Below are 19,344 nucleotides of genomic sequence, written 5' to 3' on the forward strand. Positions count from 1 at the left end.
GTCCGTGCATGGAAGTGTTCAGCGGAATAACAAGACGAGACTTGCACATACTGTACATTCTGGAGGAACTAGTCAACCTGCTTCTCCATTCAGTCTATGGTTGATCTGCATCTCAATTTTATTGCATTGCTCCACTGATACACATTGGCAAACACCATCCATCTCAGCTCTGAACATTTCAATAACACCCTGCTTAGACTAGCTAGGAGTGTATGATAGAACTCAATGATAACCCCCACCCACCCACATCCTCCAACCCCATTGTTGACTAACTCAGAACACCCATAACTTGAAATCCTGAGAGTGGGAGACAGCTCATAAAGCCTGCAGAATAACTGTTTACAAACATCAACACTGAGAACTGTTTTCTTTGTGCTCTGAATACCGAATCTCATTAAATTTCTGTCTGCTTAGATTCTTTGCTATAAACCTCTTTGCATTAAAACAGCTAACTGAAATTGTACAGATTTATACTCACATTGATGCAGGTTTATAGTCCTGCTTTACAAGAACTCGTTACACAATCAGAAACAAAGGTTACTTTACGCTGGAAGACATCAGCAGATGCATCTCTCCAAGCATATCACAAGGCAGCAAAGATTGCACAAGTTGGTAATCATCCATGCTAAATGAGGATAAATCAGTTAAGTGAGTTAGGAGGCTAAATGAGTTAAAGCAGTTAACTACACACTGGTATCCTGATGTGTGATTAACGAACCCTGGTCTGATCTGCTGCAGGTTGCACACAATTTCTCTGCTGCCTGCTCTTTATTTGCTACTGAGCACTAACTGCGTCTCAGCGCAGAAGCTAACTTTGTCAGAGGTTAGCACTGGTTGAAGGTAGTTAGGACTGAGAAGGCCTACGTCCACTTCCGGAGATCTCAGTTATAGCTAGAAGCAGTGGAGGGAATTATTCCAGAGATCTGCCAGCAGAAATGAGAGCAATCACACTGATTTTCAGGTCCAGTTTTGGACACCTTGGTCCCTGAAGCCAGATGAGGACAGAGGGAAACCTTTCAATCAAATGCAATTGCAGCAGTGGAGAAATAGATGCTGAGGTGAATGGAAAAAATGTTCTGGACCCAATACCCCTAATAGTTCAGCGACCTCATGTGTGTGGTCAAGATCAGTGAATTCAGATTTACAGAAGATATTCCACCAGCTGTGTCAATTTCTCAGGCACTGCTCAGTGCATCATAGACCTATCACTCACTGAAAGGCAACCTCTATCAATCAGCACCAGGGCATAACAGTACAGCCTACCACACCCTCACCCACTACTACTCCACAGGGCACAAATCTCAGAAAGTCAGCATTCCCTTTGTCATTACTCTATTACTGTCAGCCAGCCAGGAGATCAGCAGATTTCGGCTCTATTTGGCTGGTGCAGTTCCCAGCCAAGCTTTTTAGGCCCATGGATCAAAGGGATCTATAGCCTCCATAAATCATGCTACAGCCATTTGGGTAGCTGAATACATAAATGGTAAAGGCTTTTCTAAATTCAAGCTTCGCGATTCAGGATTCAAGTTTACTTGTCGCGTGTACATTGAAACATACAGGGAAATAAAACATAACAGTGAAATGTTTAGATTTTAAGGGAATGATGGAGTATGGAGTTAGTGCAGGAAAGTGACACTGAAGTAATAGATCACTGTCATTGTACTGATTAGAGTTGGCGCACAGGGCTGGGTGGCCCACTCCATGGTCCTATTTCATGTCTGTTATTAATATCCACAAAATACTGGAGGAACTCAACAGGACAGGCAGCATGGGTCTTGGCCCGAAATGTTCTCTCTTTTCCGTAAATGCTGCCTGGCCTGCTGAGTTCCTCTGACATTTTGTGTGTGTTGCTTGAATTTCCAGCATCTGCAGATTTTCTCGTCTCTGTTATTAATATCCTCCAGTTATGTTTTGCAATCTTCCCTAGTGTTGAATACCTCCAAATTCTATTCTCAGCTGTTCAAAAGCAGATTTTCTCCAAACTTTTTAGCTTTGCACCATAGTAATGTCCTTTCAGGTGACACTATTAGATGGAGTGTTAAACTCCAAAATGGCAGTCAGGACTATTTCCTTCTGCTAACACCATACCTATACTGTGTCCAGCATGACGTGTCTTAAGAAAATAAAAATAGGAGCAGGAGGGAATTGAATTTATGCTCAAAAAGCATTCTGAGTATTTGGGGATAGGGAGTAGAAAGACTAATTGGCTAAATCTTTCAAAGGTAAAATTAAAACAGAAAATGCAAGAAACTTTCAGCAGGAAGCATCTTTGGAAAAGCAGAGTTAACCGTCCAGATTGAAGCGGCTTCGTCAGATGAGCTTTTTAATTTTACCAACATTTATTTTCAAAGCATCAGCAGTTACAACAAAGGATGAGTACAAATGATTTGTTTTATGCAAGAGTTTCTTATACAGAGCCTGAGGCGAGGTTTCACTTGCTGACAATGATCACATATAACAACAGTGAATGACTGTTTGTGGATGCTGTGGAAACCCTTAGAGATTGTGTAACAAACGTAAACCTCCAGAGTTGTCTAGTCCGAAAGCCGAGTTAAACAATGTGCCAAACATCTATAAAAAGCTTGGACAGATTTTTGGACATAGTGACTTGAGCTCTCCATTTCTGGCTGTTTCTATTTCAGGCAGCAAATTCCATATTGTAAGATCTCAGTGCATGAAAGTGTTTCTCGTTTCACCCCCTTGCAATTAAACTTCAACAGCTTTTATTTAAAGCAAGCATACAACAGGATTTACAAAATATATGTTCTTTAAAAATCATTCAGGGAATTAAAATAAACAGAGGATATTCAGCCCATCTAACACCAATAACATTTCCAGTCATATTCATCTTTAGACTGTCACAAATATACAGTATATGCTTTCAAACATCACATCAGTTTCTTATTAAAAGCTCTTCTAAATTCTACTTACTGTGTTTTGACAAGTAAGTTTCAGGCACAATATTACAGATTACAGATGCTTCAACCACATCAGTAAAGATGAAAACCTTGTAAACATTGAAAAGCAAAAAGATGTAGCAAAGAGGAGGAGTGGTTTGCTGGCTCGATAAAGGTGTACCAAATATTTTTTTCTAATTCTTAATTATCTTGTAATAAAGTCCTGATCACATGAGCTGCACTGAAGGAAATGACCAGTTTTCAAAGGGTGTGTAAGGGAATTTTTAGTCATAGTTGTGTTAGAGTATTAGGGAGAAATTGTTACAAACATAGAACAAAGGTAATGACTCATTAAACAAGGTTAACAAGTTCAACGTTCATCATTGGTACACGTCGGAGTGTACTGTGAGGAAATCATTGCCAGAGGTGGGGTGGGATTGCAGGAGATATTAGATGTGGTGAAGGACGCAAGGGAGTTAACATTGGTACTGCCATTGAATGTCAAGATGATTGGGTGCTATCTTGTCTGAGACTATATTGTCTCCCACTTCTGCGGCGCAAGTGTTACTTGCCATTTATCAACCCAAGTATGAATGATGTTTGGGTCTTGCTGTGTTTGGGCTTGAACTACTGCACTATGTAAGACAAAGGAGTGGGCACTCTGCAATTATCACAGACCTTATGATGGAGGGATTGCTATTGATTAAATATTTGAAGATGGTTGGGCCTTAAGATACTGCCATGAAGAACTCCTCTAGTGATATTCTATGGCTCTAAAAATCACAACTAACTTCTTTTGTGCCAGGTGTGACTCCATCCAGACAAGAGATTCTCCCTCACTTTATACTAACTTCAATTTTACTAGGTTCTTAGTGCCTCACTTGTCCAAATCCGCTTTGACATCAAGTTCAGTTACGTATATTGCATGCCTAGAATTCAGCTCTTTCACCATGTGTAGTGAGTTTTGGAGGTGAGTAATCCTGGTAAAATCCCAATCAAAGCATTTGTGTGCAAGTTAATGATCAAGAAGCATTTACTAGTGCTGTTGAAGGCTCCTTCCATCACTTTGCAGATGATTTTGCATAGGCAAATATTGCAGTACAGTATATGATCAGAATAGATTAGACCTTACTGCGAAAAGGCTGCATCGGCAAGTTGGCGATGCTTGGAGATTCATGGCAGGGAGAGTTTCTCCCTTTTGCCGCCTGCTTGAGATGATGAGTCTATCGGGACTTTGGGACTTTTTTTTACCGTGCCCATGGTCTGCTCTTTATCAAATTATGGTATTGCTTTGCACTGTTGTAACTATGTTATAATTATGTGGTTTTGTCAGTTTTAGTCTTGGTTTGTCCTGTGTTTCTTGTGATATCATACTGGAGGAACATTGTATCATTTTTTAATGCATGCATTTCTAAATGACAATAAACGAGGACTGAGTGTCCCCATAATCGAATCTAATCCCTCGATAACTTTCCACATCGTTGGATAGATGGTATTATTGTGGTTGTACTGTAAAAGCTCCTCCACGAAATGGATCAACACGTTGATGTCATGTGGAAGTTTGAGTGCTTCAAGGACTCCATCAGGCATTGCAAACTCAGGGCCACCCATGTTGGAATGGCCGTGGACAAAGATCACTCCAACCCTGGCCTCCGAACGGGCAGATTCATGCCTGCTCCTTCTGGGCCACACTTCAATTAGAAGTGTGAACAAACGCCATATGAAACAGAAACACTGGAAGAGTTGATGGCATGGCTAGCTATTGAGCACAAGTCTTCACCACTGCAGCTGGGGTGTTGATCTGTCCTATAGTCATTGCTAACTTTAGTGCTTCAAACAGTTTCTTGATATTACATGGAGTGAAACATGATGGTAGGAATCTCACAAAGAATCCGAATGGATCAACACTTCTGATTGAGATTGGTTGCAAACAGTTCAGCATTGTCTTTTGCACTCATGTGCTGGACTCCACATAGGAGCTATGTCCGTTCATAATTTGTATAAATGTCCACCATCATTTCGTTACAGAATGCAGTAGAAATGCAGGACTATTGTCTGGTCCACAAATCATATTATTTAGTTCTCTCTGTGGCATGCTGTGTTAGTGCTGCACTTATAACCCATCAGAAGGTGAGGGCTTCAATTTCAAGCTTACCAAATGGTGCTCCCATCATCTGCTTTTACACACCACGTTGAATCAAGATTGATCCCCAGACTTGATTATGGCAGAGTGAAGGATAAAATAGGATATAAAGCAACATGCAGATTGTTGTGGAATACTGTTCTGATTCTAATGCTGCTGCTTGGTATATGTAGCATGGAAGTCTGGTTTTGAGCTGTGACTTTTTTTTTAAATCTATTCCACTTAACACTGTGGAATTACTGAATGGCATGACGAGAATTGTCTTCAGTGTGAAGTTGACTTTCATTTCCTCAGGACAGTGTCGTAATCACTTCTACCAGTATTATTAATGGGCAGACGCATCTACAACAGGTAGGTTGGTGAGGAGAGAATCAATTTGTTTTCAGTAGCTGTCAAATGCTGATAATAGCAACGGTGTTACTGAGTCATAAGGAGGTACCGAACGGATACAGGTCCTTAAGCCCACCGTCTGCTCTGACCATCAAGCACCCGTTTTCAAACACTTAATCCTGCCCTAATCCATTTTATTACATAGAACAGTACAGCACGGTACAGGCCCTTCAGCCCATGATGTTGTGCTGACCTTCTAAGCTACTCCAAGATCAGTCTAACCCTTCCCTCCTACATAGTCCTCCATTTCTCTTTTATCAAAGTGCCTATCTAAGTCTCTTAAATGTCCTTAATGCATCTACGTCTGCCAACATCACTGGCAGCGTGTTCCACGCACTCACCATTATCTTTGTAAAAATCCAGCCTCTGACACCCTCCCCATACTTACCTCCAAATACCTTAAAATTATGCCCTCTCGTATTAGCTATTTCTGCCCTGGGAAAAGGTCTTTGGCTGTCCAATCTATCAATGCCTTCTATCATACTATACACCCCTATCAAGTCACTGCACATCCTCCTTTGCACCAAAGAGAAAAGCCTTAGCACACGCAACCTATCCTCATAAGACATGATCTCTAATCCAGGCAGTATCCTGGTAAATCTTCTCCGCTCCCTCTCTAAAACTTCCTTCCGATAATGAGGCAACCAGAACTGAGTAAAATACTCTATTTATTTTTCCCATATTACCATCAATTAGCCCCACAATATCTACTACTCACTTACATACACTTGTAACAATCGACTAAGCAGCCAAACAGTATACATGTGGGTTGAGAGAGGAAGCTGGAACACCTAGTGGAAAGCCACGTGGTCAGAGAAAGTATGTGCAAAATCCTTAAGACAGCACCAGAGGTCGGGCTTGAACCTACTAGAGCTGAGGCAGCAGCTCAATCTGTACCACTTTCCCTTCACAGTTCAGTCAGATAAGCAGTTGGACAGTAAAGATCCCCACCCAGGGTATCTAATCTTAGTGCTTCTTCAAACTGGAGTGCAAGTTCATCACCTGAATGAGTATAGCACATTGCAATTAACAGGTTTCCTTGCCAGAAGCTGACCTCGAGTTAATGCCACATGTCTTCAGAAGAGTTGCTTCAAGGACACGAAGGACCAATCCTTTCTGGCTAAATCCTCTCGAACCATTTCTAGTTGGCTTTCCCAGCTCTCGAAACATACCCAAGTCTGCCATTAGAGCAGTTCGGGACATCGGCTTTTAGTTTTGTCACAGCTCTCTCAAGTTTGGCATGTCAACAGATGTAGGCGAGGTTGAATTTATGAAGTTAACTGGGGAAAAGGAATGCACAAATCAGATAGGTCTACTAAAAGTGGGAGATATTTGAAGTAAATGTTGAAATAATAATGCTCATACCTTCATTCATTTTGTTAATTATACAGGCTTTTTGATAGGAAAACTGGGGAATTGATATTGGTGTGTTCTGCATTTGGAGATATGGACTAGGAGTCTTGTACATTCTTAGGTAATTCAGAAATTGCAGAGCCCTCTGAATGTGTCAAGTGTTTGAAAAGAATACTTGTTCTGTATTACCACAGGTAGTAATTTTCCATGCCGCCAACTGCACCCAAGGTCTCATTTGAAAGATCAAAAAATGAAGTAGCTTAAAGAGTATTGCATCTACAACCCAGCACCCCACAGCCACAGCTCATAATAGTGAAGGAAATCAATGAAAGGGAAATGCAGAAATAAATCTGACAGCAGTTTAAATCTGTTACACCAAATTCCACACCATCACTCACTGAATTGGATTAAAATCAACACTTCAGGTCATCTTTGCACACTTGTTTTCTTTCGAGTGCGTTGCTGGACTGCCACCTGGAGGGCGATAGGTAACAAATAGGACAGGGGTTACCAGATGATCACTTACTTATTTTTTTTAAACGAGCCAAAGAAATGACTTTTCCATGAATTTTTAATCACAATCTTAAAAGTATGAGAACAATCCACATTGTTTCTAACACTGTAAAATGTTGCATGGTGATTCGTGGGAGAGAAATCAAAAAAAGATTGACAATAGTTGCCATTGTAGACACAAATAAAGCTGGTAAAGGTGGTTATTTTTAAGGATGATCTTGGAAGAGTACAATGAATTGCAGAGGTTTAGCAATCTTAAAACTCAGGCAGCTAAATGTATAACTGAATATTAATACTTATGCCAATATTTAATGCATGAAGTAAATTGGTTTCCAGGAATCCTTAAGTTTGAAATTGCCAGCAATGTCAGGAAAAATGTTTCCCTTTGGGTTTGTAGTAGCATTCGGTTTAGGGTTCAGGGTTCGAATCTGTGGAGAGCAGAACAATTCTCTCTCATTTCTACATTCTTATCCTCTGAGTTTCTTCACTTGTTGGTATTTGTCCTGTTTACTTGGGTTATGCTTAAGATTCTTTTTTATCCATTTTTACTTGTCATTATCCATCCATCTGGGGTCATGTTAGTTGGTTCAAGCCAAGTATCTGGTTCACAAAAGCATGACTAAAATTAGGTCAAGAACAAGAGCCCTGGGAATGTTGTAGGTAGATTAATATGCTACGTTCGGGTTCTAGACCTCTCAGCCAGGGAAAATATTCTTGCAACCAGCCTGTTGGACCCTATCAGAATCTTTCAAGTTTTAATGAGATCTCAGTCTTCTCTAGAGAATAATGGCCTAGTCTTTTCTGTTTTATGCAAGTGATGACCACACATTTTTCAAATTATTTTCCTGTGATATGGACTTGTCCACTCACTCAGCTCGTCTGCATCTCCTTGATGCTTCTTACATCCTCTTCCCTATTCATAATCTCAGCTATTGTTATATCATCAGAATACTCTGAAATATAAACTTGGTCCCCTCAGCCAAATCATTGACATAGAATATTAATTTATTCACACTTGTTGCTTTCTGTCAATTAATTCTCAGTCCATGACAGTACATTACCCCAATTCCACATGCTTGAACTTGCTGACTGTGGAAGAAAAATACTAAAGACCTTGTGATGGACATTAAGGGGTTAATGATTTTTTTTTTTAAAGTGTGAATTCAAAAACTATAACCATTTATTTGTGACTAATGAACACTGCGTGACTGAAATGTGCGCTGTAGCCGGGATGTGGAAATAACTATATCTGTGCTTCTTTGTTCTAAGAATTATCACATGTCTGTGGCTGAGCAAGTCTGATGTACCTTTCTGGGAACCAACACTTAAGTAAAATGTATAGCCGTTCAAGGCCATATTGTGCTACTTCGCTGTTCTGTAGAATTGCAGTCTAAATTCCTCCTTATAGCTTAAAGTGCTTCTTGTCACGTACGCTTGGAGTATAAATAAAACTGTACTCTATTGCTAAGCAGAGTTCCAAGACCCCACTTTTAGGAGCTTGGACTCTCCATGATATCATGCATCAATAAAGATTTTCTGAATTTACTTCCCTCCAGGTCCAAGTACTCTTTTCCGTGACACTGACCAATCTCCTGTGTGGGACGCTATTTAAAGCTTTCTGAAAATATCAATACATTACATCTGCTGGTTCCCCCTGGTTATTTGAGTGCTCACAACTTCAAACCACAACAGCTTAGGAACTTGCTCAGACTGAGATAACATTTTCTGCTGACTCCTTATCCTAAAGTCAATTAAAGTGACTTCTTAGACCAGACACATACTATATGGCAGTGATCGACTTAGATTACATTGTCTTTAAGCAGAGGGATTACGAAGGACGCTTTGCATTCTGAAATGCCTTCATGAATTGGTGCAGTCCATGTGGTAACAGATTTGGCAGTTATGATAAAGTAATGCAGACACATCTCCAGTTGGGAAGATATATTTCTTGAGGCATTTGAAGAAAATGCTGACTCAATTTTCTTGCTAGCCTGCAGTACTTCCAAAGTAGACTTCCAGATTACCAATTCTAGTCTGCCTATTAAAGTAATGAGTGACCATCTTCACTCAACTAGACTCAATCACCCTTTAACATAAATGCTTCCAGGTATCTCTTTGGCTTGCACTTTACCACTCTGAGCTGATACTACCTTAGACAGTTGCCCTATCAAGAAGTATCATTCAAGTATATTTGCTCTATTCTTTTCACTACCAATCAATGTGGCAAATTTCACATCTGCTCGATTGTGTTTCCAAGGAGAAAAATCAATTTTTCTTAATTCAATGCATTCTTGTAGTAGTGCCATCATTGTGGTGTACACTGGTGCTACCCCATGTTGTACAATGAGTTAGCGCAAGGCCCAGCAATACCATATTTCAGTAACTGTTTGTATTAATAGGACAGTGGATTCAGGTCCCAACTGAAGGACAAGCTTGAAATTTACCTGCTGCATTGGTGTTTCACTGTTAGAGGCATTTGCCTACCACTGCAGCATTATTTGAAGAGCAGAGCTTTCTCTGGTGTGCAGGGCAACAATTTTAACTCACCTTTAACTCAACCAGCATAGCTAACCACATATGGAAACTGGCTCTTGTACATCTTACAACACCAAGTACACTGACTGTAAGGTGCACTGACTATCAGGAGATTATGAAAATCAATTTGTACCCAGGAAATCCAGTCTACCAGAATTATTTAATGGGCACTCAGAACCTTGGTTAGTTCTGCTCATTTAAAATATACATAATTGCTCGAATACTTCCTAGAAACTTATGCTCCTTCAACCAGGGCAACTCAGAAAAGGTAAAACAAAATGGATTTGGTTAAAAGGAAATTCCTGAGCCTTGTAATATTGCTAATGTTTTGTTTTTTGTAGAAATGAGAAATTCTCCCGGAAGCTCATTCTCACAACCAACCCACCCTGATATCTCCATGTTTATCTTAGCAGTACTTGTCCTCTGTAGAATCTTTGAGCAAAATTGCAAGGAGGGTATAGGATCAATGCCTACACTTTGTAACCAAGGTAGCAGTGTACCATGCTTTTGTGAAGAATAGAGTTATCAATCTGAAACATTAATTCCATTTCTCTTTCTGCAATGCTATCTGACCTTCTAAGTATTCCCAGCATTTTCTATGCTTATATAATTTTGAAGCCAAATTTACAAACAGGTTTATGATTTCTTTTAAAAAGGACGTTTCCACATGGAAAATGTTATTCTGATGTAGACTATTACAAAATTCCTGATATAATAAACATTTAACTAACACAGGAGGAAATTGGTGAGGTCAACATTAATTGAAGAGTAAGAATTTTCCACTTAAACATTTTTCAGTGCTTCCAGTGGACAGGAATCTGGAAGAAACTGTTAGTGACACTTGGAGTTTTCTTGGAAATAATAGTGAAAGCAATGTCTGCTCCAGGAACTACTGACTCAAAAGTTGAAACTGGATAAGCAAACTGACAATCTATGGCAACGTTGGCTGACCACAAAATGTTAAGAGGTAGAGGCAAAGTCTAATTGTACAGAAATACTTTCAGACAACTTACAAAGAAACAAATTTGTTTAATGATATTCAAGCACAAGCAATATGATTCTTGAATTACAACCTGCCTATTAAGGAATATAATGAGATATAACAAAAGCAGATAAACTCAATTATTTTAATCTGCAGCACTAATGAAACAGCAAAATATTTAACTCAGCATTTTTAAAAATAAAAAAATAATCCATCAAAAATTATGGTGTCTTGTTTGTTCCTTTGTTCTTTGACGTAAAAAAAGCAGATATATTTTTCATTCCACTTTTGTCAACCTTGGACAAGGATTTCTGTGCAGCTGTCATCTTGGTGGGCTAAAAGGAAGAAAGCAGCAGTCAACATTTTGTCAAGCAAATTTAACCGGTTAAAGCTTTCATAACAACAGTTTTTCTGTTTAATTGACATAAATGAGTTACTTCATAGTATGAACTAATATACTGCATCAATTAAAATGCTCTAAATAATATAATTCTTAGAAATACCAGTTAAGATTTTACATGTCACAGCTGACTGTTCTGATTTGCCATTCAACTTTATTTGCATTTTATTTTCAAGAAATTACACAACACTTTTCAATAACTACAGTACATTTTACCAACCTTGGTTGCAAATGGAAAATACTTCTAGCTAATCCTGGTATTCACTATGCTACTCTGTTTATAAGCAACAGGGGAAACAACCCATTACTTGGCTTCTTCCAATCACTTAAGTGTTTTTTTAAAAATCTGATTAATAAATCTTTTAACTATCTACCTCAATAAATAAGTCCCTTTTTAGATTTAAAACAAAATTGAAATTATTTTTCCCCATTTATTCCAAGGAATCAATTGTTTATCCAAAACATAGAAAACCTACAGCACAATACAGGCCCTTCGGCCCACAAAACTGTGCCGAACATGTCCTTACCTTAGAAACTACCTAGGGTTAGCCAAAGCCCTCTATTTTTCAAGGCTCCATGTACCTATCCAAGAGTCTCTTAAAAGGCCTATCGTTTCTGCCTCCACCACTGTTGAAGGCAGCCCATTTCACGCCCTCACCAATCTCTGCATAAAAAAAACTTACCCCTGACATCTCCTCTGTACCTACTTCCAAGCACCTTAAAAACTGTGCCCTCTTGTGCTAGCCATTTCAGCCCAGGGAAACAGCTTCCGACTATCCACATGATCAATGCTTCTCATCATCTTGTACGCCTCTATCAGGTCACCTCTCATCCTCCATCGCTTCAAGGAGAAAAGACCGAGTTCACTCAACCTATTCTCATAAGGCACGCTCCCCAAACCAGGCAACATCCTTGTAAATCTCCTCTGCACCCTTTCTATGGTTTTCACATCCTTCCTGTAGTGAGGTGACCAGAACTGAGCACAGTACTCCAAATGGTGTCTGACCAGGGTCCTATATTGCTGCAACATTACCCCTTGGCTCTTAAACTCAATCCCACGATTGATGAGGGCCAATGCACCATATGCCTTCTTAACCACAGAGTCTATCGGCATAGCAGCTTTGAGTGTCCTATGGACTCGGACCCAAAGATCCCTCTGATCCTCCACACTGCCAAGAGTCTTACCATTAATACAATATCCTGCCATCATATTTGACCTATCAAAATGAATCACCTCACACTTATCTGGGTTGAACTCCACCTGCCATTCTCAGCCCAGTTTTGCATCCTATCAATGTCCCACTGTAACCTCTCGACAGCCCTCCACACTATCCATAACACCCCCAAACCTTTGTGTCATCAGCAAATTTACTAACCCATCCCTCCACTTCCTCATCCAGGTCATTTATAAAAATCACGAACAGTAGAGGTCCCAGAACAGATTCCTGAGGCACATCACTGGTTACTGACCTCCATGCAGAATATGACCCATCTACTGTGCCTTCTGTGAGCAAGCCAGTTCTGGATCCACAAAGCAGAGTCCCCTTGGATCCTATGCCTCCTTACTTTCTCAATAAGCCTTGCATGTCCTTTTCCATAGTGAATACGGAAGCAGTATTCATTAAGTACCTCTGCTATCTCCAGTTCCATACACTTTTCCACTGTCACACTTGATTGGTCCCATTCTCTCACATTTTATCCTCTCATTCTTCACATACTTGTAGAATGCCTTGGGTCTTCCTTAATCCTGCGCGCCAAGGCCTTCTCATGGTCCCTTCTGGCTCTCTAATTTCCTTCTTAAGCTCCTTCCTGCTAGCCTTATAATTTTCTAGATCTCTATCATTACCTAGATTTTTGAATCTTTCGTAAGCTTTTGCTTTCTTCTCCACTAGACTTTCAACAGCCTTTGTACACCACGGTTCCTGTACACTACCATCCTTTCCCTGTCTCATTGGAACGTACCTATGCAGAACTCCACGCAAATATCCCCTGAACATTTGCCACATTTCTTCGATACATTTTCCTGAGAACATCTGTTCCCAATTTAACCTTCCAAGTTCCAGCGTGATAGCTTCATATTTCCCCCTTACTCCAATTAAACGCTTTCCTAACTTGTCTGTTCCTATCCCCCTCCAATGCTATGGTAAAGGAGATAGAATTGTGATCACTATCTCCAAAATGCTCTCTGACTGAGAGACCTGACACCTGACCAGGTTCATTTCCCAATACCAGATCAAGTACAGCCTCTCCTCTTGTAGTTTATCTACATATTCTGTCAGGAAACCTTCCCCAACACACCTAACAAACTCCACCCCATCTAAACCCTTTGCTCTAGGAAGATGCCAATCAATATTGGGGAGATTAAAATCTCCCACTACCATGACCCTGTTATTATTACACCTTCCCAGAATTTATCTCCCTATCTGCTCCTCGATGTCCCTGTTACTATTGGGTGGTCTATAAAAAACACCCAGTAGCGTTCTTGACCCCTTTCTGCTTCTAACTTCCACCCAAAGAGACTCCATAGATAATCCCTCCATGACTTCCTCCTTTTCTACATCAGTGACACTATCTCTGATCAACAGTGCCACCCCACCCCCATCTCTTTTGCCTCCCTCCCTGTCCTTTCTGAAACATCTAAAGCCTGGCACTCTAAGTAACCATTTGTGCCCTTGACCCATCCAAGTCTCTGTAATGGCCACAACATCATAGCTCCAAGTACTGATCCACACTCTAAGCTCATCCGCTTTGTTTGTAATGCTTCTTGCATTAAAACAGACACACTTCAAACCATCAGTCTGAGCGCATCCCTTCTCTATCACCTCTCCTTCTGACATCACCCAGTTACCTGTGTCCTGCAACCTCAGGTGACTACCTCCCTGTAGCTCCTGTCTATGACCTCCTCATTCTCCCATACAAGTCGAAGGTCATTGAGCTGCAGTTTCAATTCCTTAATATGTTCTCTTGGGAGCTGCAGCTTCATCTGGGAGAATGGAGGTTCTCCCAGACTTCCCACATCCCACACACTGCACAAAATACTGCCCCTGGAGCCATTCTCACTAAACTACTATGCCTTAACAGACAAGGAATGAACAAATAAGAACAGAAAGAGTGTAGCTTACAAGATATTTTATCTCACCCCAGCCTGATCTCGCCCAAGCTTGATGACCAAAGCCACTCTAAACACTGGCACACTCAAAATAACCACTCCACTTGCATCTGTGCTATTGTCATTGGGCCTTTCTAATGAATCCCTCTTGCTGATTAACCCTAGGTAATTTCTAAAGTAAGTACATGTTCGGCACAGCATCGTGGGCTGAAGGGCCTGTATTGTGCTGTCGGTTTTCTATGTTTCTAAATCTGTCATCATTAACTCCAAGTCCTGAATTAATTCTGGTGCAGTTGTGTACCCATTCCAAGTATACATTTACTTGTTCAAATGCAGCAACAAGAATCAACTGCAATCAATACTACTTCACCCCCACTTATCACATCTGTGACTCGTTTAAAAAAAAATCCAAGGTTTTTCAGATAGCTCTTTATCCTACCAAATACCCCCCTCTGTGATCATGTAATTTTCAAATGAATCCATTTTATACCCAATTTACAGTTTCAAATACCTCTTCACCACTAGGGCGACACTCAAGAGTTTCGCTAGTTGAAGATTTGCCCCCTTTGAAAACAAAAGGCCATGGGTCACTTTCAACCTGTCTAATGTTAGACAGTATAGTGCATTTTGGAAGATCAGTTTGGTGACTGGAATATTTTATATATTGCGATTGGCCCAAATTAAGGACAAAACACAGAATTAAAGAATAACACAGCACGTAACAATAAGTGACTGATAATATCAACGGCAGTTCTTTGATGGGTCTGCCAAATAGAACCACTCCCCTGACTCATCTCCACTACCTGCAGTTTATCCAACTCACCAGTGACAGCTATTACTAAATCACCTTTTCAGGCAGTGGATTCCAAAATATAACGACTCTGGAGTGAACAATTTTGCTTTCCTCACTATGTCTTTTTAAAACTCATCTTGCCTTCTAGTTGAAGACCACTGGAAAAAGTTTATTCTTACTTTTTAAGATTAGTTCATTTCCCCAAGAAAATAGAGGGCTACGTGAGAGGGAAGGGTTTAGATTGATCTTAAAGTAGGTTAAAGGGTCGGCACAACATTGTGGGTCAAAGAGCCTGTACTGTGCTCTCCTATCTATGTTTTACAATAGCCTCGGTATCTCTGAATAACCCTCATCTAGAACTGTTTTTATAAATCTCTTCTTTATCCCCTCTTACTAAACTGTGGTGCCCAGAATAGTACACAATATCCCACTTCAGTTAAGGTTTACCATAACTTTTATTTTGTACTCAGTGCAAATACTTACAAAGCCATGAATCCAATGTATTTTAAAAACATTTTTTTTAAAAAAAAAAATTGTCCTGCCACTTCAGAAAAGTAATAATACAAGAAAAAGCAGCAGCATATAACCTCTGAAGCCTATTCTGCCATTGACCTTGGTCTCATTTCCACTTTTCAGACAGTTTCCTATAATGATCAATTCCTTATACACAAAAAGTTTCTTGGCATACAAAATATTCAACGACTTAGTCTCCACATCTCTCCAAGATGCAGAATTCCAAAAATTCACATTCTCACATAGAAAACATTTCTTAACAAAACTTATTTTATACTCATCTCTTTTGCAATAAAGTCAACATTCCAAATTACTTAACGTACCTGCTTGCTAACATTGTTTAATTTACAAGGACACCCAGGTCTAGCCTGTGAAAACTGGAGTGACAATTTGGCAAGCAAAACTATAAAAAGGATGATGGAAGGTCACAGATGTTTCAGCTACAGACTGTACTTTCCCATGAAGGAGAAGGGGAGGGGATTAAAGTCAGAATTTCGTGGATGACCAGTAAGAGCAAAACAGAGTCTAGGAGTACAAGAAAGATGTTAGATTACTAATGCAAATGAGAAACAAGCTGATTACAGAAAATTCAAAGAGAAGAGAGAATGGAAATAGAGAAGAAAAAGAGAGCATGAGAAATTACTGATAACATAAAAAAGCAATTCAAAATACTCTAAGGGCACGTGAACAGGGAATGATTCATATGCAACACAAGAGTGATTAAATAACAATAAGGAAATCTACTCAACAGGCAGACAGATGTGACTGAGGTATGATACAAATACCATACACAAAATCAAAAAGTCTTTAAAAGGTCCTGCTGGAGTCTCAGCAAAAGCAGTAGAGAGTTTGGATGGCTAAAAATGATTGAGTCAGCATTAGAAAGGCCAACTGCATTACAAGTGGAAAAGTCAAAACAGTCCAGAAGGGATGCTAACTCAGCCACTGCAGGAAACAAGGGAGAAAATTGCAGTCAGAAATTGCCGTAATCTTCTAAATGTCTACAGATTCATGGTGGAAAAACTGAAGATGTTCCCAAAAAGTGAATGGTCAAACTCCAGAACCAGAAAGGGCTTTGAGAAGGAAGCCAGAATAATCCACAGATCCACTACTCTCTAGAAAAAGCAGTTTAGGCTCAACTCCATCCTACATCTACATCAGCCCCCCCCCACCCCCACCCCGATCTATCAAATGTAGACTTCCAAAAGGCATTTGATAAACTGCCACATAATAGGGTGTTCACTTTGACTGAAGCCCTTTGAATAAATGGGATTATTGCAGTATGGAGAGAAAGTTGGTTAGTAACATTAAACAGGTTTTTGGAATTCACTGCATGAAATGGGTTAAACAGTAGCTTTCAAAAATAAATTGGATTTAAGTTGTTATAGCCGGGGGTGATAATGGGGACAAGCTCCCACTACCACTAAATGCTCCCAAAGGCATGCGCCTCAAATAGCTTCTGACCTTCGACCTTCATGTGTGGCTTCGCTACCAAGCCTGGTAGAACCGTTTCTACTGACAGAAGGGGCAAAGGCAGGTTACTGGCACCTTAAAACCAGTCGCTTCAGGAAGATGGGGCTCATCAGCCATGGTCAGCAGCTCATCTGGGAGAAGGAAAACTTTGATCTCAAACCTCCGCTGCCTTGCTCATGGGGAAGGCTACAGAAGTAAACCCAGAGGAAAAAATCCAGAGCTGGAATCCCCAAGGCAGTCCTATACACTGACTAGCAACTCCTGTGATGCTGCTGGTACCAAACTGTGTCAGTCTCTGCTGTTCCTTCGGGTTCATCGGATGCATGGAGAAGAGGAGCTTACTCATGGGAAGCAGCTTGCTCTCCATATCGTACTGCCCAGGATTTCCCATCTGGACAACTAGGATGCAATATCCATGGTCGACCCTGACCGATGGAGGCCTCACTCACTCTCACCTCTGCTCTAAATAGATAACCATCTATTCTGAGGCTGTGCCCTCTGGTCCTAGACCCCCGCCCCCCCACTACAGGAAACATCCTCTCTACATCCAATCTGTCTAGGCCTTTCAATATTTGAAAGGTTTCACCACCCTCCTCATTCTTCTAAACTCTAGCAAGTACAGGCCCAGAGCCAAACACCCCTCGTGTTAACCCTTTCATTCCTGGAGTCATTCTTGTGTACCTCCTCTGGACTCTTTCCAATGCCAGCACATCTTTTTAGATAAGTGTCCCAAAACTGCTCACAGTACTCCAAGTGCGGTCTGACCAACAGCATGCAATACTTTCTAAATAAAAAGAATCTGGAACCTCTATAGATCCTATAGCCTTACATGGCTTCTGGACAATAGCATCAGATGCACAGTAAGTAAAAAGGCTTACCTTTCTCTCTTTAGAATCAGAATTAAACTTGGTGTAATCCTCTTCAGCCTCCACTGGTTTATCAGACAATTTCCTTTTCTGTAATGGCAGTTTTGTTGAATAAAGATGTACGGTGTTGACAGACTGTACGCTTTTTTGCAGGAATTTTAACTGCTGATTTAAGGCAACTTAAATATGCAATGTTATGCACATTTCATACAAAGGCTTCGCTGAGCATTCTTTTACATGGGACCAGTAATAGATCATCATAAAGCACCATCTTTTCATACTGTGGAAATTACTTTTGCCCTCTCATATAGAACCATAGAAACTACAGCACAGAAACAGGCCTTTTGGCCCTTCTTGGCTGTGCCGAACCATTTTCTGCCTAGTCCCACTGACCTGCACACGGACCATATCATGTATTTTACACTTGAAGAAATCGCTCATTCCTTAGTAATCAGCCTAAAATTAGTATTTCATCTTGTCCTTCCCAATAATTAAAGCAACACTTATAGTTGGGCACGTGGCCAAGTGGTTAAGGCGTTCGTCTGGTTATCTCAAGGTCACTAGTTCGAGCCTCAGCTGTGGCGGCGTGTTTGTGCCCTTGAGCAAGGCACTTAATCACACATTGCTCTAGTCTGCGAGGAGTGGCGCCCCACATAGACTTCCAATCTGCGCCTTGTAAGGCATGAAAATGCCCAACGCAGGCCTCTCATGGTCTGAGTCGACGTTCCCTCCCTCCCTCATATCAGATTCTAGGTGAAAACAAAGTATTGAGGAAACCTGAATCTGGAAAAAAGTTAATGCTGAAAATCTGTAGGTTGGGCAGCATATGTAGAGATCTAAAATTTCTGAAGGTCATCAAGTGAAATATTTTCTCTCAGTTGATGCTGCCCAATCTTTTGAGTAGTCCCAGTACTTTCCAGTTATTGCAGTATTATATAGCCCACTATGTTATTGCGTGTGATTACCAGTACTAAAAAAAAAATTTCTGGTGAAGTCTTCCAGTAATGTTTGTGAAAAATGTAGGTACAGTAGGCACAATTCTATGTATACTTAAAGTCGACAATGGGAAAGAGATCTTGCAATTGGATTTTCACAAGCAAATCAGCTCCATTAACAGAACATGGTTCTATTCAACCAACTTGGATTCATTTCAAAGTGTAAGATAGATACAAAGGGATAACTGAGGTTTTGCTGGCTCAGAAATCACAGTGGTAGCCAGAAAATAATGTGCACAGCATGTGCTAATAATGTTTTGTACTGATCAGCCAGAAATGTTAGGTGATACAAAAATAACAAAGCCCTGATAGGTGGACTGACAGCAGACCTGCCTACGTAGGCTGCTGACTAAATCCATCCAGCTTTGCTCAGAATGGGGAG

At 40.4% G+C, this 19,344-nt stretch overlaps 1 protein-coding gene across 2 annotated transcripts in view; it reads right to left on the minus strand.

Moving 5' to 3' along the window:
* Positions 1–2,315: 2,315 nt before the first annotated feature.
* rnaseh2b (ribonuclease H2, subunit B) overlaps positions 2,316–19,344 on the minus strand; it is a 59,565-nt gene continuing 42,536 nt past the window's right edge. Inside the window, exons 10-11 of one of the 2 annotated variants that reach the window (XM_063051102.1) lie at positions 17,980–18,057; positions 10,748–11,148 (exon numbers count right to left, since the gene is read on the minus strand). In XM_063051102.1, the coding sequence (XP_062907172.1) occupies positions 11,035–11,148; positions 17,980–18,057 (192 nt within the window). In that variant the 3' untranslated portion in view covers positions 10,748–11,034. Of the gene's footprint in view, positions 7,258–10,747; positions 11,149–17,979; positions 18,058–19,344 lie in introns of those variants that run through there. The other variant, XM_063051103.1, reaches the window with a different exon arrangement.

Source organism: Mobula hypostoma, chromosome 6 (assembly GCF_963921235.1).
Source record: "Mobula hypostoma chromosome 6, sMobHyp1.1, whole genome shotgun sequence".
In the NCBI taxonomy this organism is placed as follows: Eukaryota; Metazoa; Chordata; class Chondrichthyes; order Myliobatiformes; family Myliobatidae; genus Mobula; species Mobula hypostoma.